Raw genomic sequence first — 23,961 nt, 5'->3', positions numbered from 1 at the left:
CGCAGGCCCATCCTACCTCCAGAAGGAACAATTGAGAAAGCTCCGAGCTCCTTCCTCTGGGTTCTCATCTATCTCGTCCCGCGCACCTGCCCGCCTTGGTCATAATCCATCCGTGCCTCACTAGAACATAGATGCGCGACAACGCACGTCCGCCAGCGTCCGCCTCATTCTCCTAGCATGTTGTCTAGGGCCCCCTCTTTTAATGCGGATCGTGCGATTCGTGTCGTGAAACAGCACTCGAGACTCGGGCTGCCGTCACTATGGCCCCGTAGCTCCCCGTAGTCAGGTCCCCTTGCAGGCACAATTGTGCACACCACTTATGAGAGCCGCCAAAAAGTCCGCGCATTGAATATTGAGAGTTCAATCATGTGCCTGACGGTGTCTTCCTGACCTGACAGTATTTCCGAATGGCCTGAGCGAACACAAAACTTCGCCCATTTCTAAGAGACATAAGTGAGGCTGCACATAGTCGAAAACATTCGGGTCGGGCACTGTAAACCCATGGGGCTCTATGACTAGACAACCGTGAGTAGTCGGCCAAGTTCCCATCGGCCGACGGCCGTCGCAAAGGCAGTGAAGGCACACAGCGGCGACCCAATCCACTGGGCCTGGCCTTTCCGCGCCCGATATCGACTGTGCGAAACTGGACATCCCCATTTGGATATGCGTTGAGCCCACGTTCCGTGCCTCCACGGCCATCCAGCGAATCCACGAGGCAAATCGGAGGGCAGAATGGCAGTGTCCAAGGCTTCGTCGTCGTTCTCCGAGGGACTCTAATTGATAATCGTCCGGAAAGCAGCAGGATTTGTGCATGTCGTACGTACTTGAGTAGCTTGTCTGAATGTGCCCTCGAATACTTGCCGATATCTCGAAGCCATCCGGTTCAGCAGCCGTTGTGTGTTCCTGTGTGTATGTCGTTTACTTGATAGACCTACCTTAACTTTAATCTTGTTGGCCTATTATCATTATCTCCACCACGCGTAGACATATAGCGTCTAGAAAGAGAACCGTTGCGCATGGACATATACCACGATATACCTCAGGCGAGAGCGAGAACGTAGAGAGAGAAAACGTGCCCGCTACCGACGTGTGCCGAGGCTCCTAGGACTCATATGAATCATGAGCATCTATATCCGATGAGAAGATGACTGAGCCTAAGGAGAGGGAAATCTGATCGAAGCCCCTCGCACCGAACTCACTGTGGATAGATCCGACCTACACAGAGGAAGTCGCAGCGCTTTATCGCTTCTTACAATGAATTCTACGTCCGTTGGCCTCGAGCATCCTCTGATTATAAAATCCAGGAACTCAAGCACTAACGCTTCGACACGAAATCGTGAGGCCTGGTTAAAGCAAACGAGGAGCCACGCGGGAACGCTTAGAGGCGTTGAAACGACGATCAATTTTGAAGAAAATTTTCAGTGATGGGTATTGTGCTATGTTCCTTGAGAGTCACATTAACCTCAGCGTGTAAGGTGACGTGAACCTGCCATCGGAGGCAAAATGCGCCAGCAATATCCAGTGTACCAGAAGTGTCAGTGCCCTGCCAGATGCGTTGAGGATACTCGGATCTATCAAGGGTTCGAAGATCGAAAGCTAAGGAATATGGAAAGCTATCGGGGATTTACCGCGACTCATGCACTTCAAACACCCAATATGGTCATTCATTTCCTTATGGTACTTGCTCGGCGGGGTTCGGAGAAATCAGTCGTGAAAGCCTAGCGCCTGATGATATCGCAAACAAGCGTGTACAAGTCAGGTGAATGGTGTCAATCCTGTGACATGACATGCAAATGATCAATTCACAATTACGAACTCCAGCAGAAGCTCCAGATACGTACCCAAAGTTTGATCAATCCGTCCCAAGATGCGGTCACAACCTTCGACTATCGCCATCGTTAGTAAGTGGAGGTTCATGGACCAGGTGTGGAGCATTCCTACCGATTCATGGGGAAGCCATTCGTGTGCAATGACCACCTTCGAATGTGCCTTGAGGCGTGATTTGATTCGCCCAGTCTTCCAGTCCCAGAACACCACGTTCCCCTCACCATCTCCACTGCTTATCCACTTGCCGTCTGGCGAAAAGCCAACCTGGCAAGCGTATCCAGCTACTGAGTGCCCAGCAAACCGTTTTTTGCGGTTTTGTCGGAAGTTATCGGTGCTATAGATCAGGATCTGATTGTCAAGCGACTGTGCAGCAAAATATTTTTCTGCGAACATGGGTAAGCAATTAATAATGGAATGAGGGATATGGCATACTGGAAGGATGGAGCGTGACTGCGGGCATAGAGTGCATGTGCGGCTCGGCGATGTATTTGATGACGACAGGGATGTCGTAGTCCCAGGCGCGGATAGTTTTGTCATCTGAAGTTGTGACGAACCGTCTATTCTCGTCGACAAATGTGATCGTATTTACAGGACCCAGGTGTTGGTCGTATTCTTGAGTGATTTCACCAGTGTTCATATCGTACTGCAGACAGGGGGCAAGTGAGCGGAAGCCTCAGAAATGAGGAAACCGGCAATACCTGAATGATCTTCTTATCGGACATACCAGCCAGGAATATATGCTGCTTATCCTCGTCGGGGTGAAACTTCACAACATAGGGGATCTTGCCGTTGCTGAAACGCTGCAGGCACTGGCCAGTCTCGGTGTCCCAAAGCTTCATTTGACGGTCATAACCACACGACAAGAATTTTCGCCCATCGTTTGAAAATGTTACATCTTTCACCGCTTTCACGTGCCCATGAAAGGTTCGCAGGCAGTTTCCATGAGTGTAAACATCCCAGAGCTAGTTGAAAAGTCAAAAAAGGACAAAAACGCGTTATATTAGCGCTCACCTTGATCTTGGTGTCCATAGACCCGCTAAGGAGGAGATGACCTGTATCAGGGAACAAGCGAATAACAGAGACGCCTTGAGTATGTCCTGTCCATGTATGAACGCAGACCTTCGGAATGAAAGATTCTTGAGACCCAGGCTCGGCTTGAAGATGAGGTGCTTCGCCGAGTGGAGGTGACATATATGTTCGGCCCTGGTAGTCTGACATAGACTTGCCGTGGAAGACCGAGGTCTCCTGCCCGTATGTCCCCCGCTTTGGCTTGGCCTTCTTCGTCACAATCTCCTCCTCTTCCTCTTCTTCGGGCTCCTCCTCAACATCCGCACCTTCCGGCACAAGATTTGTTGGCTCATCACCTTGCCACGATGCCCAGGGGCCAACATACGCTCCTTCTCCATCCACAACCTCGAGGTCCCCTGCAGCGTTTCGCTTTCGCTTTAATTCCTTCTTCTTCCCCTTCGGAGCACGAATCATGTTTATGGTCGCGAAACCATTACTTTCGGCAGCGTCCTTGGACCCCAAAAAAGCTGGTGCATTGAGATCGACAGACGGGTTGGCAGAGTAACCCAAGATAGCATGAGTCAGGTGTTGGGCACGGAAAGCGTGCTCTGTCATAGCCTGCTCTTCAACATGGCCCGCTAGCGCATTCTGGTTCTTGAAACGGTTACGATCGCCGAACGGATTCTCTGGACCCTGTACTGGAAGAGTCATCTCGCTATAGGGAATGTTCACATGCATCTGCGTGTCTGTGGGACGTGTAATAAGAGACGTTTGCTTCAGAGGATCCTAGGGTTCTTTCCGTTAGCGAACAAACTCGGCTTCAACCTGGTACTCACTTCGGCCAACACATCCGGGGCAGCCTGGAAAGCCGTCCGTGGTGGCGCAGACACCTCGACACGGGGTCGTTTAGCGGAGGGTAATGATGAGAGGTTGAATGCATCCTTGATGTGCGATATGTAGTCGTTGTCTTCGTCGGAAGAGTAGCCTGGAATCAAAGACATGATGAGAGGGGTTGTAGTCTCGCTGCAGCAGTAATCTCCAGAAGAAGCTGAACTTGATTAGGTAAGAGACAAAGAGTCTAGTGGGGATCTGAAAGCCTGAGGTCATCGACTTCTCTTGCCCTCAGACTAAGTCCTCCTGCTACGACTGGCTCGCTTTATTCTTCCACATCATGGCCGAGAAAAATGTGGGTCGACCATGGACGGCCTATGAAGATTCTTGTCTCTCAGAAGCAGTCGCTAGATACGGTGAGAATGCTGATTGGAAAACCATCGCGCTTCAAATTCCAGGCAGAACGAATAAAGCATGCCGAAAGGTGATATCCAAAAGTATACATTCTTGTCCAACGTAAATTAATATACTATCATAAAAACCAGAGGTGGCTTCATTCTCTCTCACCTACAATCAAGAAATCCGCTTGGGCACGAGAGGAAGACGAAGCACTCGTCTCACTATATGACATTCATGGGCCAAAATGGTCTTTAATTGCTAGACATATTCCAGGGAGGACCGACGATGCATGCTCCAAGCGGTATCGCGAGGCCCTGGACCCTCTCCTGAGGAAGGAAGACTGGGCTCCGGAGGAGGATGCTAAACTGCTCGAGATCAGTGCGAGGTTAGGCAGAAAATGGAAACAGGTGGGACAGGAGATGCAACGGAGTGGGTTGGGATGTAGGAATAGGTCTGTGAATTCATGGGTTGTTTTCATATCGATTTGATGGTTGATCCTCAACAGATGGAGACTTCTAGAGCGCAAGGGCATGCGAGCTCCGTTTGCGCAGCCCACAGTGGATTTGACAGCGACGATGTTACCCCCTTTCCCCCATCTTCCTTTAGGCATAGGGACATCAGGATCTTCTGAGTATTGGCACGATTTAACTATACACGGAATCAATGTGCAGGCTCATAGACCCCCCACTATGACTACTGGCACATCGGTAGACATCTGCAACGTGGAGAACAGCATTCATGTTCGACACCCATTACCCGCTTTTCAACCTAGCTCCTCGTCACTCAGCGCTGCACTCGCACTTGAGGACGCGAATGATTCACGTATGGATACCCCTTCCAGTTCATCTAGGCATCGCTCCCCGTCTCATCATTCTACCTCGGATGTAACATTGCAAGTGCAATCGGCCCAAGAAACTGGCGATCACACCTTGATTGACGTTGAATATGATTTCTCGTATTCTTCATTGACCTCATCTCGAGCGCTGTTGGACATTCCACAAGCCTACTCAATGGACAGACACGGCTCTCCTCAGGTCGACGCTGTCTGTAGTAGTCCTGTACCTAGTCAGTGTCTTGATTCCGGCTTACAATCTGCCACATCAACGCCTGTAATCGCCACTCCTCGTGCCCTTTCTGTCCTTTCTTCAGCTCCTTCAGAAGACGAATCTGCACTCGACAGTCAGTCAAATCAAAGTGTACCCTTCGTTCTGAACCCTTCGCCGTTGTCACTGGCATCTCCGAGAGCTGGCTCATCCCGTACCAATCACAGAATTGATGGCAGCAAGGTGTCTCTGCCAATCCTCTCGGCAACCTTACCTGCCAGTGAAGAGTAAGTTTTTTCGGCCAATCAAGGTAGAACTGGTATAGCGACCTCATTGCTCGTTTTTAGCCCCTCCATCCTTGGCTATTCTTGCGGATATTCACAATGCTGGCTACCTGATACATCTAAGAGCAAATTTTGTTTCGCTACATCCAAAGCTCTTTCTGAACATGTTCGAGTCCAACATCTGAACGATTTGGATGCTGACAGTAAGCCATATAGATGTGGATTGCAGGGATGTGGAAGGGGTTGGAAAGTCAGTGTTTTCTGCACCCCTTGCTTCTTCAGCTAAAATAGTGTCGTGAAAGAGCATCAATGGTCTTCAATACCATCTGCAAATGTAGGTCCCTCATTGCAAAGGTTTATCCGATACTTACTGTGCATGTAGATCCAAAGCTCATTTTCGACAAGCGATCTCTACACTTGCATCCGCCACTGCTACGGTCATAGAGCCTCTAGCTACTCAGCCATTCGAACAAGAGCCAGGTGCCAATATTGTCAAGAAAAAGAAGAAGACATATCCATGTCCTCACTCGAATTGTCTGCACGTGTACAAACAGCTCAGCGGTCTCAGGTATCATCTTGTTCATGTCAGTGTCTCTTCTTGTGAGAGTGCTTTGATCTCTACCCTGATGCATTTATTGGTGCAGGGACACCCTCGCGAGCCGCCTGCTCAGCTTCACCATGTTCCGCCTACGTTGGCACGAAAGGTTGCTGAAAAGATGCAGCGTGAAACAGGCGGGCCGTGATAGCCATCAGTCGTGCGATCTTCCTGAAGTTTCGCTCTATTATTGTACAGTACAGGCCGATCATAATATGTAAGGCAGTCTCGAACAATTGTAATCTAGTGGTGTTAATGCTGTCAGGCCCTATTCCATACCTCAAACGCGTGCATCAAGGCCAGGACTCTTCGAAGCCGTTAGCTGAATCAATTGTGCCCTGGATTTTGATTCCTGACAATGGTGTTCATTACATCTATTATTTACATCGTTCATCGTTCCAATCCGTGACCCTCGTTGCGTGTAAGTAATGTGAAACAACACTACCGACGCAGTCAAAAACAGTTCCATGCCACCCGTCACCTTATGCATGTATGCGATGTTGACTGTATCGTAGTCATTGGAAGGAGTTTTCTTGATGTCAATTCCGACTATCTCGCACCACCTGTGCCACCGCCGAACTGACTCGCGCTGTAGAAAGTTACCGCGATCAGTTGTCGTTTATAGGCGATGGTGAAGATGGAAACTTACAGATCTCTGAGAGTAGGATCGCCCATCAACTCGTCCATCGATGGCATGCCACCGCCACTCTGGACCCTGTTCATCTAGGAAATTTGTGAGACGTGTAACAACATGATATAAATATGTGAAACCTACCATGTTTGCGACGGAGGGATTAGACATCAACCGGTCCATACCGCCATTGGCCATCATCTGCTGTGCCATCTGCATCATCATCGGATTGTTCATGAGGCTTGCCAGATCAGGCATTCCGCCGCTAGCCCCACCGGGTGCCCCGCCTCTACCACCAAGATTCCTCAGCATGTCTGCCATACCGCCTAGACCCCCCGCACCTGCATCAGGAGAAGTCGCACGAGGGGCAGGGCTGTCCGACGTCGGTGAGTCGATACGCGCCTCAGAATTCTGTAATCCTGACTTGAGGCCGTTGTTTGTTGGATCAAGCTCCAAGCCGCGACGGAAAGCTGCTGCCGCCGCCGTGTAATCACCCAAAGAGTACTGGGCGTGGCTGCCAGGCAGTGGGCATCAGGGACGAGGTCGTCCGCAGAAAGGTGGAGAAAAGACACACCCTAGGCGATGATAGGCTTTGACAAAGTTTGCATCAACCTCGATGGCCCTCTCTGCATCGTCGATTGCTAAGAGATGATCACCCTTGCTCGAGTATGCAGCGGCGCGGTTGGAGAAGTAGATCGGGTTGAGAGAATCAAGCTCGATGGCCTTGGTATAGGCTTCGATGGCCTTTTCATAATTCTTTGCAGACATCAAGGCATTCCCATCCTGCTTGAATTTCTCCGCATTGGCTTTGTCCTCTGTCGAAGGGGACTGAGGTAGCGCGACGGGGGTGGATGCTGACGGAGCCGGAGTGGACCTAACTTTGTCTTTCGTCTTCAAAAAGACATCAAATATGGTAGGAAGGGTAGCGGGTTTAATGCTGAGGCGTTCAACCTGCTGCTCATTAGATAGGTCTACATCGAAAGCCTCGCCTATGCACTGGACTGTACCGAGCTTTGAGCATTTCACGAAAAAAATCCAAGAAACCCAGATACACACTTGCAATTTCCAGGCCCTCTTTATCGTCCTGCTTGACAGTGCCATCCTGGATGGACTGGTTCAGGAAGTCGATGATAGAGAGCACAAGACGTTGCTGCTTTTCTGAAGACATGTAGCACGCAGGACTAGTGGTCAGTAAACAAGGGTCAACAAACAAGCGCGTCTGGTTCATCCTGACCACAACCAAGCTCTGCAAGACCTTTACGCGCAAACTCAACGATGTTCTTTTGTGCAATCTCCGGAGAGCCTCCTCAGGACCCTGTAATCTCTTCCAAGTCCGGACATGTGTATGAGAGGCGTCTTATAGAGAAGTATATCACCGAAAATGGCACGGATCCCATCACGGGAGAAAAGTTGGAGGAGGGTGACCTTATATCGGTGAAAGCCAGTACGTCTTGGGCGCTGGGCCCTCACCTTGCAATCCTTGACAATCTTTTCTCTCACAGGCCCCAATGCGGCTCCTCCCCGGCCACCCACACACTCGTCCATTCCTGCACTCCTGACGGCTTTGCAGAGCGAGTGGGACGCCCTTGTACTTGAGACTTTCACCCTCAAGCAACAATACAACTCGACTCGCCAAGAATTGAGCTATGCACTATATGCACAGGATGCTGCTAGTCGCGTTGTGGCGCGTCTCATGAGAGAACGAGATGCAGCTAGAGAGTAAGTCGCGTCTTCGCTGTCGTCACCGCAATTGATGACCTGTTTCTCCTAGGGCTCTAGCAACCGTCCAAACGTCTATAGGCATCACTCCAGCAGCGCCAGGGGCCGATGTAGAGATGGGTGACGAGTCAGCACCCTCAGAAGGCATCCTTCCTGCAGCCGTCGTCGCCCAGATTGATGAGACGCACCAAACGCTCTCCGCCTCTCGCAAGAAACGTAAGGCGCCTGCCGATTATGCCACCCCTGCACAGGTCAAGACCTTCACCGCGAAGCACACCATATCATCCCTTCATTCTGCATCCCCCGCCGGTATCACATCTATCGCCATTTCGAGTGCCAATCCCTCGCAGTTTTTGACCGGTGGGAACGACAAAATTGTTCAGCTTTACGACCGAAGCACGGACAAGGTGTTGGCGTCACTGAAGGGCCATACCAAGAAGGTCAATCATGTAGCATTCAGGGAACACGAAGGTGATCCCACCTTGTTGCTTTCTGCGGGCGCAGACAAGATTGCTCGTGTTTGGTCTCACGACGCCGCTTCCGACGAGTATATCCCCAGGTCGACTATCAAAACGCACAAAGGCGATGTTACGGGCTTAGCTGTTCACCCCACGTCGACTCTTCTTGCTCTTGCTTCGCTAGACAAAACTTACTCACTCCACGACCTTACGACCTTCACTCAGTTATACCGCTCTTCAGCAGCCGAGGAATCATTCTCGTCCTTGGACGTCCACCCTGATGGGACCATTCTTGCCGTTGGTACACCTACGTCCACCATCCAGATATTTGACATCCGGTCCGGGGACGTTGCAGCAACCCTTGTTGCTCCCGATAGCACACCGTTCACAGTGAACACTCTCAGCTTCTCGGAGAATGGTTATCATCTTCTCGCCCCCGACTCTCTCTCGTCTGTGGGCATATGGGATCTGCGCAAACAAAAGCTTGGACATTCGATCCCGCTTGGAGATAATTTCAAAGTCAACAAGGTCGTGTACGACTACAGCGCGCGTCTCCTCGGTGTTGCAGGCAATGAGGGTGTTCGCGTATATGCACATAAGACGTGGGAAGAGCTGGCGAGGTTTGAAGAGGGAGGTGAGGCATCTGATTTGGTGTTCGGATCCAAGAGCTTGGAGATCTGGGGTACTAGTGGCAGGGAGGTTAGAATTTGGGGCTTGTCCGAGTAATCTTGTATCTCGACGTCCGCTCCAGGTGGAAGTACAGCCATCTGTATGCCTCACACTTTCACAATTCAGACATGGGCCTGGGACCAACCTCCGCGAATGAGCGCTATTTTTGAGTGCAAAAGTAAATGGTTGTCTCAAGTCATTGCTATTCGTCACTGCTAAGATACATCTGTATGAATGCGAGAAATATACAAGGGCAAGTACCAGTACCCGTGGGGAATCGAAGAAAAACTGTTCATACACTGACGTGTGGGCGTGAAACCTGAAAGGAAATAAAGAAAATGTTCTAAAATCTTCAAACTCTCAGGACCACGTCGTCGGTCCAAAAATATCGCCTGGCGCCACGGTGGAGAACGGCAAGCCCATGGCATCGGCCGTCTTCTGCCAGACAGTGTTTCCCCACCAATTCAGCGTCACTCCACCTTTCGGCAGCTGTACGGTGAAAAATATGATGAAAAGACCGAAGATAACTCCTGCATCCAAGCCAGACGACAGGAGATAGTTGTAACGCATCCACCAGCGGAAGTGGAAACGGCGGATGAACCACTGGAAGATGGCCCCGACGACGATCCATGATGAATAATTGATGCCGGAGGCAGGTGGGACGATGCTCAAGGCGTTGAGCGCAACAGGTATGTGTACGTATCTTAGGAACGACCGGGGGAAACGTCGGGCGAGGAAGTAAAATGGGATGGGCAGCAAGGCACCGATGAGGAAGAACCATACGATGGGATAATAGCTAATGCAACTGTTAAAATATGTCACCTCGAAAGGGAATGAATGGACATACACTGCGCCCGGAGAGAATAGTCGTTGTGGCCCAATGCCTCCCCAGATCAGCGAAGCTGTGCTGAAGGTCAACAGTCCAGGGCAAGTGAACATGTCTTTTTGGTTGGGTTGACAGATGTCCGGAAGACTAGTGAAGATCCATTCTTGGGTGCCGATCGAGACGAAGACGGCAATAACGGATGCGACGACCTGGCCCATGAACATCATGCGAGGAGGGATCTTCATATAGTGTCCCATTTTGAGATCGCTGACAAAATACAACGTTTGCTGCGTCGAGTTGTGCGAAACATATTTGAACACCATGGCAGCTAGGGGACGGCCAGGAACCATGTAGCCGACGACTATTTCGGCTAGGACGTTCAAGGTGAATTGTTGGTTGGTGATGGCTTGGACCATGCCGAGTGGGACTACGAAGACGAAAGCCATGATGACAGCCACGACGTATGCCCAGACGGGAAGCTTTGTGTCGCAGATCTCGATCCCAATAATGCCCATGACGAAGGAGAAGATACCGAGAACTGCATACCACCAGCGAGGCACTTCAGGATAGACTTTCATCAATCGCGAGTGCACATCCTTTTCGTCGGCCATGGATCTACGGAATTGGCGCATGATATCGTGGCGATACCAAACTGCGGAGCCTGTTAGAACTTTGAACTCTCGCTATTGATGATTACACTTACGGAAGGTGTGGACGACAACGGCAGTATAGGACGCGAAGCACGTTCCGTACGTGATCGCAAAAGTGATCGTCAGATACATAGGCGAATATGCCTGGTACTTCTGTTCATCGAACGCGCCATCCGTTAGTATGGCGGTAGGATCATAAGGCAAGCCTGTGTTGTCGAAGGACTGCGCGCTAGAAATGGGCATAAACTTGGCAAAGAAGACGTTCTTGGCTGTTTATCATGTGATAAGAACGCATGAACTAAAGAATTAGAGAGGAACTCTTACCCCAGAGGATCGGGATGACGAGCCAGATCCAGAACACGAACGAGACAAACGAGTTGAGCTGAGCCCACCACTACAGGCCAAGTAAATAAAGCTGAATATGTTGAATGAAGAACAGAGCACTCACAGGGACAACTAGCGGGCTGCCGACGTACGAAATCATCGCCCAGTCGAATGTGAGGAAACCCATACCCAAACCACTCGCGTAACCGAAAAGCGTATTAACGACAATGTTGTTCGGAGCAATCCAGCAGACCCAGTTGAAGATACTGAGCGCTGTGAACAAGAATCCAGGAACCCAATACCATATGAAACTGCAGAGACATGCAAAGAACAGGAACCTTTCGCGGGAAATATGCTTCGTTTCCTTTTTGCCGTAGTTCTTGTGCATCGTGTTCAGGAGTGCGGAGCGGACAAGAACGCCAGGCCAGATCATGCTAGAAGGCCAAACAAGGAACTGTCGCACTAGACCAGCAAAAGAAAACCCTAGTAACTGCACGGCAAGGCCCAAGACGAACTGCTTGCCGATTCCCCATGGAGTGTTATAGAAGAACGTCTGAGTGGCAATGATGTCGGTGACGGGAGCGCCATAGACGACGACGTTGGCCATCACAGATATGAGTGTGTGTTCCTTAACGTTGAAAGGTCCGGGGTTGAGCGACATCGAATAGCCAAATAAGGTGAGTCTCCAAGCCGGTAGAAACCTTTCCATGGACTTCCCAAAGGGAAGAACGATGATCTGAACGAAGAGCGAGTTGATAATGACGGTTGGGTCTGGAGGAGAAAATGTCAACCCTTTGGCAAAGACAAAGTCATACCGCCGACATACATCGAAGCCAAAAGACGGTGTTGAAGGCCGGGATGATGATTGACATAATAATTCCGATGAACCACCTTCGAATACCTTGAGCATATCGGTACGGCGTCAACACTCGATCACTCACATGCGAAACGTATTGACTGGCATTGAGGGATCATCCGTGTTGGATACAGCCGCTCGAACTTCTGGGTAAGGCGACTCGCTAAGAGATGATGAGATTAGGGTAGAGAAGAGAGCTGAAAGTAATACTCACTCATTGTAGGTGATCTCCCCGGAGGAAAGATAAGGCTTTGACTCTGCTGCACGAGAAGAGTCCCATGTAGTAGATGCGGTCTCCGATCCAGCCGACAATGAGACGTCATCCGAGGCAGACCACCGACTTCCTGCTTTCTTGCTACCTATCTCCATACTGTCGAACGTAGAGCCAGCAGTCGAGCTCCCTTCGAAGTCGTAATTTGGGTCATTGAAGTGTTCCATCAGCTCATCCTCGTCGACGTCTGAGGGCACGTCAGGGATCGATTTGCGATGCCTCAGCTGCGTCTCGCTAGGCGTTTCGAAGTGTTTGGCCTCCATTGCAAAGAACCTGCTCAACGGCAGAGACACCACAGCACAGAGTGGGGACGAGCGCCGACAGCTGGTTGGAGCAGGAGGACGAGGGATCGGGTAGAGGGGGAGGGGGTAGCGCGGAAATTCCTTTTGACGTAGAGAAGACAGTGAAGGTCCGCCTCGTCCAGGTCTTATAGTCTCGTGTGTAACTGAGAGGACTCACAGTTATCAGACGCTCGCCGAGGAAAACGGTATCAAGACGAGTGAGACAATTAGACCGGTGTGCGGTACAAAAGACGGTGGACAAGCCCAGGCCATCAGGTACAAGTGGCAGGGTGGCATCCATATATAAACTTCGATATATCTGTCGAAGAAAAGTGGCCTACCTCAAGGTAACTGGCCAAATCGACGTGGTAAGACCGTTTGAGCAGACAAGTGGGATAAGATGACATATTGTATCGACTTGCACGCAGATAGAAGCGAATGCGGGAATGCGTGCCCTGGGATTACAGGTCCATGTTCCGAGAGACTTGTTGTTTGAGACATTTCAATTGTCTTTGCGAGGGTCATGAGAGAGAGCAAGACAATAAGAATGGGCGCTAGCAGGACTTTGCAGTCTGATCTGATGTGGATCAGCATGGATCTCGGGGCTCCAAATTCATCTAAGTTACCACATCGGGTGTGAATGGTAATCTTATCAAGTTCGCTCGCTGGCCCGCTCTGGTCCGCGCGAGCCGCCCATTCCCACATCGTTTATAGGACAACCATCGTGGCGACCGAATACGACCGAATGACCTGCGATTGCGTACTTTGAACCGTAGATGGCGAACCGATGCTGCTTTCTTCCTCTAAATATGACGGGGTGAGCTGGTCGGAGGACGCTCCTGAGTCTTCTGCCTATCCCAATTTCGAAGCACACGCTCCTGGTTCGGACACATGGCGACAACCGTTGAGACAATAACCCAAAACCTTCCAGCGCTTGCGCTTATCCCTTCAGATCATGCTGGAGAAGCACGGGCTCCTTCATCATCCGAGACAGAAATCCAAAGATCTTATCGCTACACCCATCTTCTTCCTCACTTCTCTCCTGAAACATATCCGCCATTAGAGCCCTTTGAGCATTTGGATCCTGGATTCCGTGCACTGTCTCATCCGAACCCTACCTCCTTCTTGAATGATGCTTCGGCTGTGACCGAGTTGACACCGAATCTGGGGACTGAAATTCATGGCATCAGCCTAGCCCGATTGGATGCCGACGCTAGGGACCAACTTGCACTCCTAGTGAGCTCTGTTTCGAATTTAGTCCTATTGTTTGCTGATCATCGACGCCCTTCGCCAGGTTGCCAGGAGAGGTCTCGTCGTCTTCAGGGGTCAACAAGAATTTATCGACAGAGGTCCAGACTCCTACTTGGAATGGGGGAGGCACTTCGGACGGTGATCTTTTCTTACCTTTCGTGTCCTGTTTCATGACTGATATGATCTGTTCATAGCCTTCACGTTCATCCTACATCAGGACATCCTCAAGGATATCCCGAGCTGCATCTCGTTTTCAAGTGGGTAGTCATCTCACGTCCTCTGGACTGTGCTCTAATGCTAGCTGTATTCTAGGGAAGCAAACACCACCTTCAACTTTGAGAGGGACGAGAGCATCACATCCACTCTCTGGCACTCTGACGTCTCGTATGAGCTGCAACCTCCCGGACTCACCACGTTCTTTTTGGTCTCCCAGCCTTCGACTGGTGGGGATACACTCTTCATTTCTCAGGTAGCGGCCTTGAAAAAGCTTTCGCTCCCATTTGTCGCATTCCTGCGTACATTGAAGGCCATCCACTCGGGAGTCGAGCAGGCCAACTTCTCGCGTGCAGGTCGGAGAGGTGGAATTGTGAGGCGTGAGCCTGTCGAAAATGCCCATCCCATCGTCCGCCGGCATCCTGTAACGGGTGAAGAGGCATTGTATATCAATCGCCAATTCACGCGTCGCATTGTTGGTCTCAAACGCGAGGAATCGGGCAAGCGATGTCTTCCACCATTGATGCTCTGTCGTTACTTATACCCTTCCAGACAACCTCCTCGAATTCCTGTTCTCGCATATTGACAAGGCTGGCGATCTCCAAGCCCGCGTTAAGTGGAGCCCTAATACCGTTGTTCTCTGGGATAATCGGGTCACTGCACATGTAAGCGCTATAGTTGTCCACGGTCTGATTTGTTTCTTACTTTGACATAGTCCGCTATAGTGGATTACGGAGAGTCTAAGGAGCGCCGCCACGGTGCCAGAATCACCCCTCAAGCGGAGAGACCGATTCCTGCGCAAGAAGGTTTGAATCTGGACGTCTAGGTAGACATACGGCTTGATGATTCGAAGGGAGCGTGTGATTGTCTATAGCAGCTGGAAGGATGAAGCTTCTGTATAGTTAAATTTGTACGAAAGTCGTTGAACGTTCTTTGTCGTCGAAATCACTGTTAGCTGCAAGCTTCAATTCCCTTTTATGGGTTGGCGAAGGCAATACACAGTCAATACACGTCATGGCCGACTGTCGTTTACCGCGACTGTCGCGGATTTCAATCTACAACTCTTTGTTTTGCTCAGTACTATGCCTTCGTCTCTGGGGGCGACAGCATATGCTGTATTCGCCGTGATATGCGTATCTATCTTGAAGGAGCTCAATGCTCGTGTCACGGAGCCTTACATGGTAAAATCACTCCGGGCATCAAACCAACTTCGTCCTTGACAAGTGTTGTTCGGTACAGGACGAGCCATTCCATGTCCCACAGGCGCAGGCGTACTGTGAGAATAATTGGGCTTACTGGGATCCCAAAATTACGACACCACCAGGCCTGTGAGTCTAACATGTTTTGCCCATCGTTCTGAGCTGGCTAATTGCTTGACATGGAGACAGATACATCATAAGTGTCGGCTTGAAAAAGCTCTTTGTCTTCAAGTGCAACCTCGCTGTGCTTCGCCTGACACCTCTGCTAACACTCCTTCTCCTACCATTCGCATTGACGCGCCTTATATGCTACCACAGACGTGTCCGCTCACCATCATCCATCTTCGAAACCACTTTTGACGCGGTGGTCGTCTCTGCATTTCCGATTGCATGGTTCTTTGGATTTCTCTATTACACGGAAGTCCCCAGCTTGCTTTTTGTCATCACGACTATCGTCGCTGCTACTCAAGATAGGCACTGGTTAGCTGCTCTGGTACGGGCTGCTCTTATGTTTCGTGAGCAGTGGGGACACTGACCGACCTAGAATGGTAGCTAGGTATCGTCAGCTGTACATTTCGCCAGACGAACATCGTTTGGGTGCTCTATGCGTATGCGTCCAGCCAGCTGATGTACCTTCGCTGGAGGCGTGTTGATCATGCTCAAACTCCTCCGCCCAAACTCCACGATCCACCAGCGCTGTCAGCTGAGCCAGGTGCGACTCTCTAGCCTCTATATATTATCTAGCTCATGTTCATCGATAATGTACCATTTGCTGCAGCCGATATTCTTAGGTTGATGGCCAGCGCCCCCAAGGTCCTGCCTGACATCTTACTCGACTTCGTGCCCTACGCATTAGTGTGCACCATTTTCGGGGCGTTCGTCGTATGGAATGGGGGCATTGTGCTAGGTACGAATGACCGACGGCTCTCTCTGATCGACACATCTGAATGCAATCTCCATCAGGCGACAAGTCGAATCACATTCCTTCGTTTCATGTACCGCAGCTGTACTACTTCGTGGCCTTTGCAACGATGATGGGTTGGCCTATCTTGGTCACAAGTGAGGGTGGGCCCCAAAAAATGCTGCGGGATGTTGGATCGAGGATGTTTTCTAATCGAAGGCACGCCTTATTTGATTCTATCCTGCTCGGCGTCCTCACCCCTCGATCAGGCGTACTGTGATCACCCTGCTGGTTGCGGCGTTGATGGCTGCGAGCGTCCACCTCTTCACGTACGGCTTGACTTTTCCTCTTACGGGACTTCGTGATTCACATTCGGCTTCAGGATTCATCACCCTTTCTTGTTGTCGGATAACCGCCACTACACCTTTTATGTCTGGCGTCGCATATTCATGCTGCATCCTCTTGTGCCGTATCTGTTCATACCCGGATATATCGCATGCGCTTGGGCATGGTTCCTGCGTGCTGGCAAGTTCACCTTCTCTGATAGCCAGGTGATCAGCCGCTGACATGTTGTCAATGGCAGGACACGGGCAGTCGCTGTTGCAGACCCTGCTGCTCCCCGTATGCACTTTGCCGATCCTGCTCCCTACACCCCTTTTGGAGCCTCGCTACTTCCTGATACCGTACGTGCTCATGAGAGCGCAGATTGTGGACGTACCGACTTGGGGATTGGCTTTGGAAGTGGGATGGTATGGTGTGATTAACGCCGCGACGATGTGGGTGTTCCTCTTCAAGGAGAGGGACGGCGCAGTGCGATTCATGTGGTAGATAGACTTTGTTGTTGACTCTATATGGAGAACGACTGAGTGCATGTTCATCGCGGGTTTGATCGAGACACGCCTGGGGCGCAACAAGACCAAACAAGGCAGCTACGCGTGCGGCAACGCGACCGGTTCAAGTTGAGTTGAACTGGGCTTTACCGCATTCGTAGCAACCAACCACTCAACCACTCCAACCACGGCAGCCTTTCTCCCCTTTCTTAACCGCTCTCATGCCTGCCTCTTTTACGAGCAGCGCAAATAGCGCTAACAAACCAACTACTAGGTCCTCTAGCCGCTACTCCCTCAACCTCTCGTCGGTGAGCAAGGCCCTCGCGGACGTTATGAACAAGGATGCAAGGGAGTCCTCTGTCGACAAGGCGTCCAAAAAATCCAAGGATGCCAGCGCTCGTCGACTCAGCGTCGTCGCAGAGAGCGGGCCTAGCGCTCGTCGGAACTCTGTGGGCGAAAAGCCTGCAAGCGTTGTTTCTCCCTCCTCGACCGTCAGTCGCACGACGCGCCGACAGTCCACCCTCGTGAAGGTAACGGAGGCCCCCCCACCAGGGGAAATGGGAGTCAAAGATACGGCGTCGGGGGATCCGCTGTCTCTGGCTCCATCGTCCAGGAGGGCAACTTTACGACCCCGCAGCACCATCATACCCGCTACTGGGTCTGCCCTGCCTAAATTCCGACCTCGGTCCGTGCTCATCGAGCCAGCGAAGAAACCTTCTTCTCCTCCCCGTGTGGGGACCCGTAGACGCCTCAGCAGCTCGGGCGACGAGATTGAAGTGAAACCGGCGGGCAAGAGGACATCGCTGCTCAAAGCCACATCTCCCAAGGAGAGGGCGGAGAAAGCTGCAAGATCTATCAGCCCTCTTCCCCAGAGGGTTTTGAAACCCTCTGCAGCTATCACCGTATTGCCCCCGTCCCCATCTCGCAAAGTGAAGTCCCAGAGCCGTAATACCCCTTCGCCTGCACCTTCGCGGCCTCCGAGCAAGACCGCCAAGTCGACGAAGACCGTGTCACCCGCGGCTATCTCCATCCCTCGCCCTCCATCATCTTCGTCGTCCTCCAGCTCTCTTCGGACGCCCCGGACACCTCAGACGCCTACGCCTGTCAGGGATGTCAAGGGTAAAGGTTTGGCTTCTAGCAAGACTGGCAGCCCTCTCAAAAACCCGGTCAAGAAGGAGCCGGAGTCATCATTGGGCAAACGCCTCCAGAAACGCTCTATCAACAGTCTCAAGGACGATTCCGGGTCTGGAAGTACTACCTGCGTCTTCTTGACGGAGGGCAGTAGCATTGACAGCATGGAAGCCCGAGACGTTGAATTTATGCTCTCAACCATCTCTTCCCCGAGCGCTCCCACCCCGGTTTTGCCTCGAATTCGAATGGGCCGTCCGCCGCCTGATGACGAGCCTGTTACGCCTTCGCGCCCACCTGGCACCCTTCCGTCCCGTTCGAATCTATCATACCTTTCCCCCATGCCTGCATCTAGCGATCATTCGCCGTTTCCTCGGCTCAATCGACCGGGTGTCCACCGAATTGGATCTATACTTTCTTGGGAGCAACTAGTAGCTGCGGGGGAACACTCACTCGGGGAGGGGGAGGCTAACAGTATGATCATTGACATCACCGCGCCGTTCTCCGCCAATGCATCACCCGCACACAGCAATATCTCGCTTGACATACCAGACAGCCCCTCGCTCAGTGCGCTTCCGTCACCCGTAGGTTATGGATCTATTTCACAGATCCTCCTTCCAGAGGTGACACCGTCTCCTACCAAAATGATGTTGACGCCGGAGCGGCGGTCTCATGTCGACGGGGGGGTCGTCACGATGCTGCGGCTCCAGCTCGCGTCCATGGAGAACACTGCGAAAGAGCGCCTCGGGCAAATTCAGAGTCTCGAGCAGCAACTTGCTGCGGCGAAGCTCGCGCGCATCCGTGACGCAGACGAGCTCGCCGGACAGGTCGGTGCCTTGGAGCAGCAGATGCGCAACAGCCTCGCTGTGCGCGAGCGCAATGCAGAGGAGCAGACGGCACATATCATTTCATTGGAGGAGCAACTCAGTCGAGCGATCGCTGTGCGGGAGGAAGCTGTGCAACGAGCAGCGAAACAGGCGGCTGATAGCGTTATGCAGCTGCACACTGCGGCGGTGAGGGTGGAGACGCAAAAATGGGAATTCACGTGCGCCGCGCGTGTAGCATCGATGGAGTGGAGCTCTGTTCGGGCCATAGCGGAAGGCGAAATGGACTTTGTACGTTCAAACCGTGATATGTTGAATCTGTTGTTGGCTGGGCTGGACCAGAGCCAGCGGGAGCTACGATCCGCCATTGTCTTATGAACAGTGAGTCGTTTTATTGATGGATTGGAATGCCTGTTGACTGTCCTTACCTTGTGCAGTTTATGATTTATGATTTGCATGATTGTATCTATCCCATCTATCGCTTATGACATTTCCATGTGCGATGCTGCATTCATCCTCGGCACGCTGTATATAATGTACTTGACTATATAAATTGTGTATAAATTTGATGTGAGGAGATATTGCCTTCGATCACTGCTCATAAACCAAAGTCGCCTCAATGCATGCATCCAACAAACAAGCATGATGGTCATTAGGAGTGGCTTGCGAAATTCTCTCTCTGACTGCTTCTCGAAGACGCTTGGAACTGTAAACGAACACTATGTCAGGCCGACATCAACATGAGTAATTCAAACCGAGACGCACTCAGCTTCGCCATATGCGACTTTGATATCGTATTTCATGGAGGCTATTGACAATGGCCATCTAGCAAGGACATCAGAGTCCCATATGAAATAGATGTACACTTTGCTTTCAAGGCTGTCCAGCAACACCATAGCCTTCGCTCGGACTCCAGATATTCTGTCGTTACCGTCGTTCAGGGACATGGGCTCGATAGTCAACGGGAATTTAATGGACAGGAAGGTGAGCTGCGAGCGAAGCTGGTTGCATGCGGACCAGAAGTCTCCAAGGGACTGCACCACCTGTGTACGCAGTCAATGTTGTCCACGAACAAAAGGAACGAACAGCTGATTGAACGTACATGCTTCACCCCCAAATTTCGCATGGAGCGAGCTCGTTGCTGTGCCACCCTCATGGTGGTGTCCGTGAATATAGGAAAATGGTCCCTGAATCTGGGAGGCGACACCTTCGTGCGTGTGATCTCAATTTTCGGGAATATAGGCGAAAATTTCTCGCACGGGACGGTCACTCGGAACAGAGAAGCATACACTAGGTCAAATAGTTGAGGGCTGACTTTGGCCACGCGCCAGAGATTAATTTGTTCCAGAGCATCGAGCTCAGCTGCAGTCAGCAAGGTTAGGTCTATGGAAAGAATTCTCATGTGCTATTGGGGATGCACCTTTCAATCTGAATGCTTCAGCCTCGGTGCTATTGTTCTGTATGTCGATCAGTCTTTTCGATTCCTCAATAGCTTTCATTGCCTCCTTCTTCTCGGCTTCAATCTCGTCCAGCTTCTCTTGAAGACGGTCATGTTTAGCCTGCGTCTCAGCGACGTCCGCACGGAAAGCCTCCAGTGCCAAACTGTAAGTTGCGAGGTCAGATCGTTGGTAATGATATCACGGTTGGCAGACAGTGAGAATACCGCACGCTTGGTCGGAAATTGTGTTCTTCAATTCATTCAAGTAGTCTTGATCGCTGTTGTCAATTTCGTCTGCGATCGCCTGCTCCTCCTGAAGCTCTTGCATTAATTTTGCGTGCTCTGCGCGCATGGCAGGCAACATGTCTTGAGCCTCGGATATTACATTTTCGAGACTTTCGGCGTCCTGAACAGCGTTGCCGATGCAAAGCGTATCAGTCTTGCTGCAGATGTACATCACATGAATTGCATACCTTCTGCAGGTTGGAGAAGCCGCTATCCGCCGCAGCTTGTAACTGCTCGACCCATTGCAGTCTCCAGTCATACCACTGCGATCGAGCTGTGGCTTGGTTGTTCGATTTGATGAGTTTCAGTTGGTGCTACAGGAGTGGGAGATGAATGACATATATGAAGGTCATATAACAAGAAGTTGTCAGACCAGTAGCTCTTCTTTGACGTCCTCGTCTGCTTGAGAATACTCGCGGAAGAGTGCTGGCGTGATCTTGGCAGCTTCCTCCTCGGCTTGTTGATAAATATCCTTACTATGATCAATCCACGCTTGTAGGTCTTTTGCGACATGAGAGTAGAGTTCCAACTGCGGAACGTCCACTGTCATCGCCGCAAAATAGTCCGCTAGAGGTATGTTCGCTTCAGAAAGTGACGACCGTCTGCGACCTTGCAGCTGCGATGGAAAGACTGTCGATCGTCGGGGTGCAGCCAATTCGTCCATGAAACGGACACCAGTCATAGCGAAAAACTGTTCGATGGAGATCGGGGGCTAGTTGTGAAGAATGTCTCAGAAGGGAAGAAGAGGAATAGATACTGATATAGATATACCTCGTTATTTTCTTCCTCCAACTCATCATCAACGGGTACACCTGCCCTCCATCGTTCCGTCTGATCAACAGGATCTAATGTGCTACCAGTGACCTCCGCTTCAGGTGACCACCTCTGCTTCTCCAAAGCCCTTTTTGACATGGAAGGCGAGGCGCTTGGCGGGGGAACATATCCTGGAGGAGGTCTCATGGGTAGTGGCGACGCCAGGCTTTTCCTGGGAGTGTTTTGGCTAGCCTCAACTGTGTTTTGTACTTCCTGTTGGCCAGGAGGAGAAGGCGTTAGTCTGCTCTGGTCCCTTTCGAAGACAAGACTGCGCTCTGGGTCAAGTTCATTGACACTGCCTATGCTGGCCCTCCCAAGTCCCAAGCCTGGTTTCTTTTTGGGTGAGCTTGACTTCGCTGCATCGGCCGGCGCAGCTGACGGACCAAGGCTCTTACGTTGGGCAAAATACCCGGATGGACGACGTAAGCCACCCCCAAAGCTCGGACGTCTCACGGCGGCGGCAGGAATGGCTGCCTGTTTCGCATGAGCAGATTTACTCGGCTCTATAGACCCGATATCAGACGGTAAAGGACGTTTGGCACTCGGTTGTGGGCGCGCGACCGGAGGTGCAAAGGCAGCAGTACCCCCTTTGCGCGGTGAAGCGGAGGCCGTCATAGTCTTGACGGGCGGCGGAAGTTTAGGAGGGGCGGTTGCAGTTTCTGAGTCGGGGCTAGTGAACACGGGCTGGGACCGAGGTTCAATTGATCGAGAAGATGACGCCAGGGAGTTGGTGGGGTTGGGAGGTGACGGTTCAAAAATATTCGATCGGGGAAGGTTGGAAGCAGGAGGCTGTTTGAGGACGCTCGATTGAAGAGCATCCGTTGCCTCTTCCGAGGGCGCCCTGAAAACGCTAGAGTGGAAAACAGGAACCTGACCAGGTGGCTGCGGGGGGGAGGCGATTGATTGTTGCTTCGGAACCAAATTAGCCATGACTTCATCGGCGTGTCTTGGGTAAGTCGGCTGCACAGTGGTGAGGTCCATCGTAGAACTGGCGTCTCCCCCACCACCCAGACTTTGCCTCCAAAGCTTAGTTACATTGACAGTCTCGTTGCCGTTCATCTCTGCAGAGTCCCCCTCCGTGCTTGTGAAGGTATCATCGTCAAACTCCTGTTCTTGCTCTGCAGGAGGGCCATCATTTCCTAGACCAAGGGATTCGCGGGCACGCATTAGTCGGGTCTGAGCATCAGTTAAATCCATGTCATCCGTGCCAGTACTGACATGCCCAGCATTGAAGTCGTAAGTACCATCCTCGTCCTCGTCGCGCTCAAAAGGCATGTCGCCGGAATGAGTCATGGCGGCGAGTTGACGAAGAGCGTCGCTGGGGGGCTCGGGTTTACGGAGTGATTTATTGAGGGGTATGGTAAATTCCATTGGTTGTGTATGATCAGAGGAGGAATCGGCACCGGTGCTTCGAGAATTGTCCTGCGACATATCGCGCGATAAAGACATATCCTGGGAAAGCGAGCTTTCTTCCTGGGAAAACTGGTCTTCACCGCCATAGGATTCGTCTGCTTCTGGTGGCGAGACAGAAACTTCAGCGAGGGGTGGGCGGGGAATGACCGACGATCGTCTTTGTGAGGCCTCCCCAGAGGTTGGAGCAAACGAAACTCGTGATTTCCGTCGAACAGCGGCGTGGGCATTTATGGCCTGGGTAAGCTCCATGTCGTCGTCGTCGTCTCCGCTGAACTCCCCTTCATCAAATTCTTCATCCATGATTCCTGAGCCCTCATCCAAAAACCCAGCGGGAAGTGGAGAGCTGTTGGGATCGTAGTCCGAGTCGACATCCATTGAGGCTTCTCCATTCTCGGTGAACGCCACAGACATGCGCACAGAGCTGCGACGGCGAGCCAAGTTTGCGCCGGGGTAGTCATTCTCCTTATTCGTGTTGATCGCAGGGTCGGGGGTCACTTCGGGAGCATCACTGCCATTATCATCCTGGTTGGAGGACTGGGAGCCAGATATATCCGAGGCGTGGTCTTTGCGAAAGAGTCGAACGTGTGCACGATCTGCAAAGCTGACGCGTCGACTGAAGCTCCTGCGGGTATCGTTTCCATGGTCTTCGTTGCGGAGATCGCGGGTGAAATCCATAGATTGTGTACCATCGTCGGGTAATTCTGTAGAATCTGGGGAGGGCGGTTTGATAGAAGATTTGAGGATACTTTTCCTCGGCGCCTTGTCCGGTTAAGTGAGGGTGTAGGGACGCAAATACGGGGCACACCCACCAATAAACGACGCGCTTTGGAAGCAGGGCTCAGTTGTTTCAGCACAGAATCGCCTGGGGTGATGCTGTGAGGGCGGCGCCTGTGAGAGGGGCGTGCTGGTTTTGTGTGATGAGGAACAGCAATGGATTTCCGGCGGGTAGGGGTGGGGGCCATGTTTACAACTTTACGCGTCGAGTCGCTGCTGC

The 23,961-nt window shown here is 51.6% G+C and overlaps 10 protein-coding genes across 10 annotated transcripts; 5 read left to right on the top strand and 5 right to left on the bottom strand.

Annotated features, from left to right (window-relative positions):
- Window positions 1-1,705: 1,705 nt before the first annotated feature.
- On the bottom strand, window positions 1,706-3,880 carry HETIRDRAFT_378704 (uncharacterized protein). Its single transcript, XM_009543192.1, has 7 exons — window positions 3,672-3,880; window positions 2,839-3,621; window positions 2,526-2,789; window positions 2,260-2,470; window positions 1,942-2,210; window positions 1,842-1,886; window positions 1,706-1,775 (listed from the first exon to the last, which is right to left on the bottom strand). The coding sequence occupies exons 1-7, from the start codon at window positions 3,834-3,836 to the stop codon at window positions 1,770-1,772; spliced, it is 1,743 nt and encodes a 580-aa protein (XP_009541487.1). The 5' UTR covers window positions 3,837-3,880; the 3' UTR covers window positions 1,706-1,769.
- Window positions 3,881-4,006: 126 nt separating this feature from the next.
- Window positions 4,007-6,135, top strand: HETIRDRAFT_413916 (uncharacterized protein; the record flags this gene model as incomplete). Its single annotated transcript, XM_009543191.1, has 7 exons — window positions 4,007-4,150; window positions 4,212-4,516; window positions 4,571-5,395; window positions 5,456-5,642; window positions 5,695-5,726; window positions 5,775-5,976; window positions 6,037-6,135. The coding sequence occupies 7 exons, from the start codon at window positions 4,007-4,009 to the stop codon at window positions 6,133-6,135; spliced, it is 1,794 nt and encodes a 597-aa protein (XP_009541486.1).
- Window positions 6,136-6,315: 180 nt separating this feature from the next.
- HETIRDRAFT_469758 (uncharacterized protein) lies at window positions 6,316-7,811 on the bottom strand. The gene is made up of 5 exons (XM_009543190.1): window positions 7,675-7,811; window positions 7,193-7,619; window positions 6,763-7,132; window positions 6,637-6,710; window positions 6,316-6,576 (listed from the first exon to the last, which is right to left on the bottom strand). The coding sequence occupies exons 1-5, from the start codon at window positions 7,784-7,786 to the stop codon at window positions 6,537-6,539; spliced, it is 1,023 nt and encodes a 340-aa protein (XP_009541485.1). The 5' UTR covers window positions 7,787-7,811; the 3' UTR covers window positions 6,316-6,536.
- Window positions 7,812-7,893: 82 nt separating this feature from the next.
- On the top strand, window positions 7,894-9,521 carry HETIRDRAFT_307566 (uncharacterized protein; the record flags this gene model as incomplete). Its single annotated transcript, XM_009543189.1, has 3 exons — window positions 7,894-8,062; window positions 8,121-8,337; window positions 8,390-9,521. The coding sequence occupies 3 exons, from the start codon at window positions 7,894-7,896 to the stop codon at window positions 9,519-9,521; spliced, it is 1,518 nt and encodes a 505-aa protein (XP_009541484.1).
- A 303-nt stretch (window positions 9,522-9,824) lies between these two features.
- HETIRDRAFT_121927 (oligopeptide transporter) lies at window positions 9,825-12,654 on the bottom strand (the record flags this gene model as incomplete). The annotated part of the gene is made up of 8 exons (XM_009543188.1): window positions 9,825-10,260; window positions 10,312-10,942; window positions 10,994-11,209; window positions 11,265-11,334; window positions 11,389-12,035; window positions 12,091-12,155; window positions 12,206-12,283; window positions 12,335-12,654. 8 exons carry the CDS (start codon window positions 12,652-12,654, stop codon window positions 9,825-9,827), a joined length of 2,463 nt encoding a protein of 820 aa, XP_009541483.1.
- A 360-nt stretch (window positions 12,655-13,014) lies between these two features.
- On the bottom strand, window positions 13,015-13,377 carry HETIRDRAFT_167166 (uncharacterized protein; the record flags this gene model as incomplete). The annotated part of the gene is made up of 1 exon (XM_009543187.1): window positions 13,015-13,377. One exon carries the CDS (start codon window positions 13,375-13,377, stop codon window positions 13,015-13,017), a length of 363 nt encoding a protein of 120 aa, XP_009541482.1.
- A 186-nt stretch (window positions 13,378-13,563) lies between these two features.
- Window positions 13,564-15,150, top strand: HETIRDRAFT_469748 (uncharacterized protein; the record flags this gene model as incomplete). Its single annotated transcript, XM_009543186.1, has 6 exons — window positions 13,564-13,929; window positions 13,967-14,061; window positions 14,118-14,180; window positions 14,236-14,645; window positions 14,689-14,801; window positions 14,852-15,150. 6 exons carry the CDS (start codon window positions 13,564-13,566, stop codon window positions 14,960-14,962), a joined length of 1,158 nt encoding a protein of 385 aa, XP_009541481.1. The 3' UTR covers window positions 14,963-15,150.
- A 68-nt stretch (window positions 15,151-15,218) lies between these two features.
- On the top strand, window positions 15,219-17,064 carry HETIRDRAFT_59746 (glycosyltransferase family 59 protein; the record flags this gene model as incomplete). Its single annotated transcript, XM_009542123.1, has 9 exons — window positions 15,219-15,317; window positions 15,376-15,464; window positions 15,525-15,828; window positions 15,888-16,047; window positions 16,114-16,242; window positions 16,299-16,440; window positions 16,506-16,565; window positions 16,619-16,787; window positions 16,831-17,064. The coding sequence occupies 9 exons, from the start codon at window positions 15,219-15,221 to the stop codon at window positions 17,062-17,064; spliced, it is 1,386 nt and encodes a 461-aa protein (XP_009540418.1).
- A 223-nt stretch (window positions 17,065-17,287) lies between these two features.
- On the top strand, window positions 17,288-19,396 carry HETIRDRAFT_307084 (uncharacterized protein; the record flags this gene model as incomplete). Its single annotated transcript, XM_009543185.1, has 1 exon — window positions 17,288-19,396. One exon carries the CDS (start codon window positions 17,288-17,290, stop codon window positions 19,394-19,396), a length of 2,109 nt encoding a protein of 702 aa, XP_009541480.1.
- A 213-nt stretch (window positions 19,397-19,609) lies between these two features.
- On the bottom strand, window positions 19,610-23,929 carry HETIRDRAFT_121925 (uncharacterized protein; the record flags this gene model as incomplete). The annotated part of the gene is made up of 11 exons (XM_009543184.1): window positions 19,610-19,724; window positions 19,784-20,061; window positions 20,121-20,380; window positions 20,439-20,620; window positions 20,687-20,862; window positions 20,930-21,055; window positions 21,115-21,453; window positions 21,513-22,379; window positions 22,452-23,135; window positions 23,184-23,726; window positions 23,822-23,929. 11 exons carry the CDS (start codon window positions 23,927-23,929, stop codon window positions 19,610-19,612), a joined length of 3,678 nt encoding a protein of 1,225 aa, XP_009541479.1.
- Window positions 23,930-23,961: the final 32 nt, after the last annotated feature.

The sequence above is a fragment of the Heterobasidion irregulare genome (assembly GCF_000320585.1).
Source record: "Heterobasidion irregulare TC 32-1 unplaced genomic scaffold scaffold_01, whole genome shotgun sequence".
NCBI lineage: Eukaryota > Fungi > Basidiomycota > Agaricomycetes > Russulales > Bondarzewiaceae > Heterobasidion > Heterobasidion irregulare.
The sequence above is the reverse complement of the archived record's forward strand: the minus strand, read 5'-3'. Positions and strand labels throughout refer to the sequence as shown.

What these genes read in the sequence shown, in the direction of transcription:
- HETIRDRAFT_378704 (XM_009543192.1), bottom strand. Translation starts at nt 3,836, where the DNA reads ATGTCTTTGATTCCAGGCTACTCTTCCGACGAAGACAACGACTACATA. An exon ending in CCCCGGATGTGTTGGCCGAA is followed by an intron (nt 3,622 to 3,671) that starts GTGAGTACCAGG and finishes AAAGAACCCTAG; the next exon opens with GATCCTCTGAAGCAAACGTC. An exon ending in CCGATAAGAAGATCATTCAG is followed by an intron (nt 2,471 to 2,525) that starts GTATTGCCGGTT and finishes CCCTGTCTGCAG; the next exon opens with TACGATATGAACACTGGTGA.
- HETIRDRAFT_469758 (XM_009543190.1), bottom strand. Translation starts at nt 7,786, where the DNA reads ATGTCTTCAGAAAAGCAGCAACGTCTTGTGCTCTCTATCATCGACTTC. An exon ending in AGAGGGCCTGGAAATTGCAA is followed by an intron (nt 7,620 to 7,674) that starts GTGTGTATCTGG and finishes AGCTCGGTACAG; the next exon opens with TCCAGTGCATAGGCGAGGCT. An exon ending in GATCCTACTCTCAGAGATCT is followed by an intron (nt 6,577 to 6,636) that starts GTAAGTTTCCAT and finishes AACTTTCTACAG; the next exon opens with CGCGAGTCAGTTCGGCGGTG.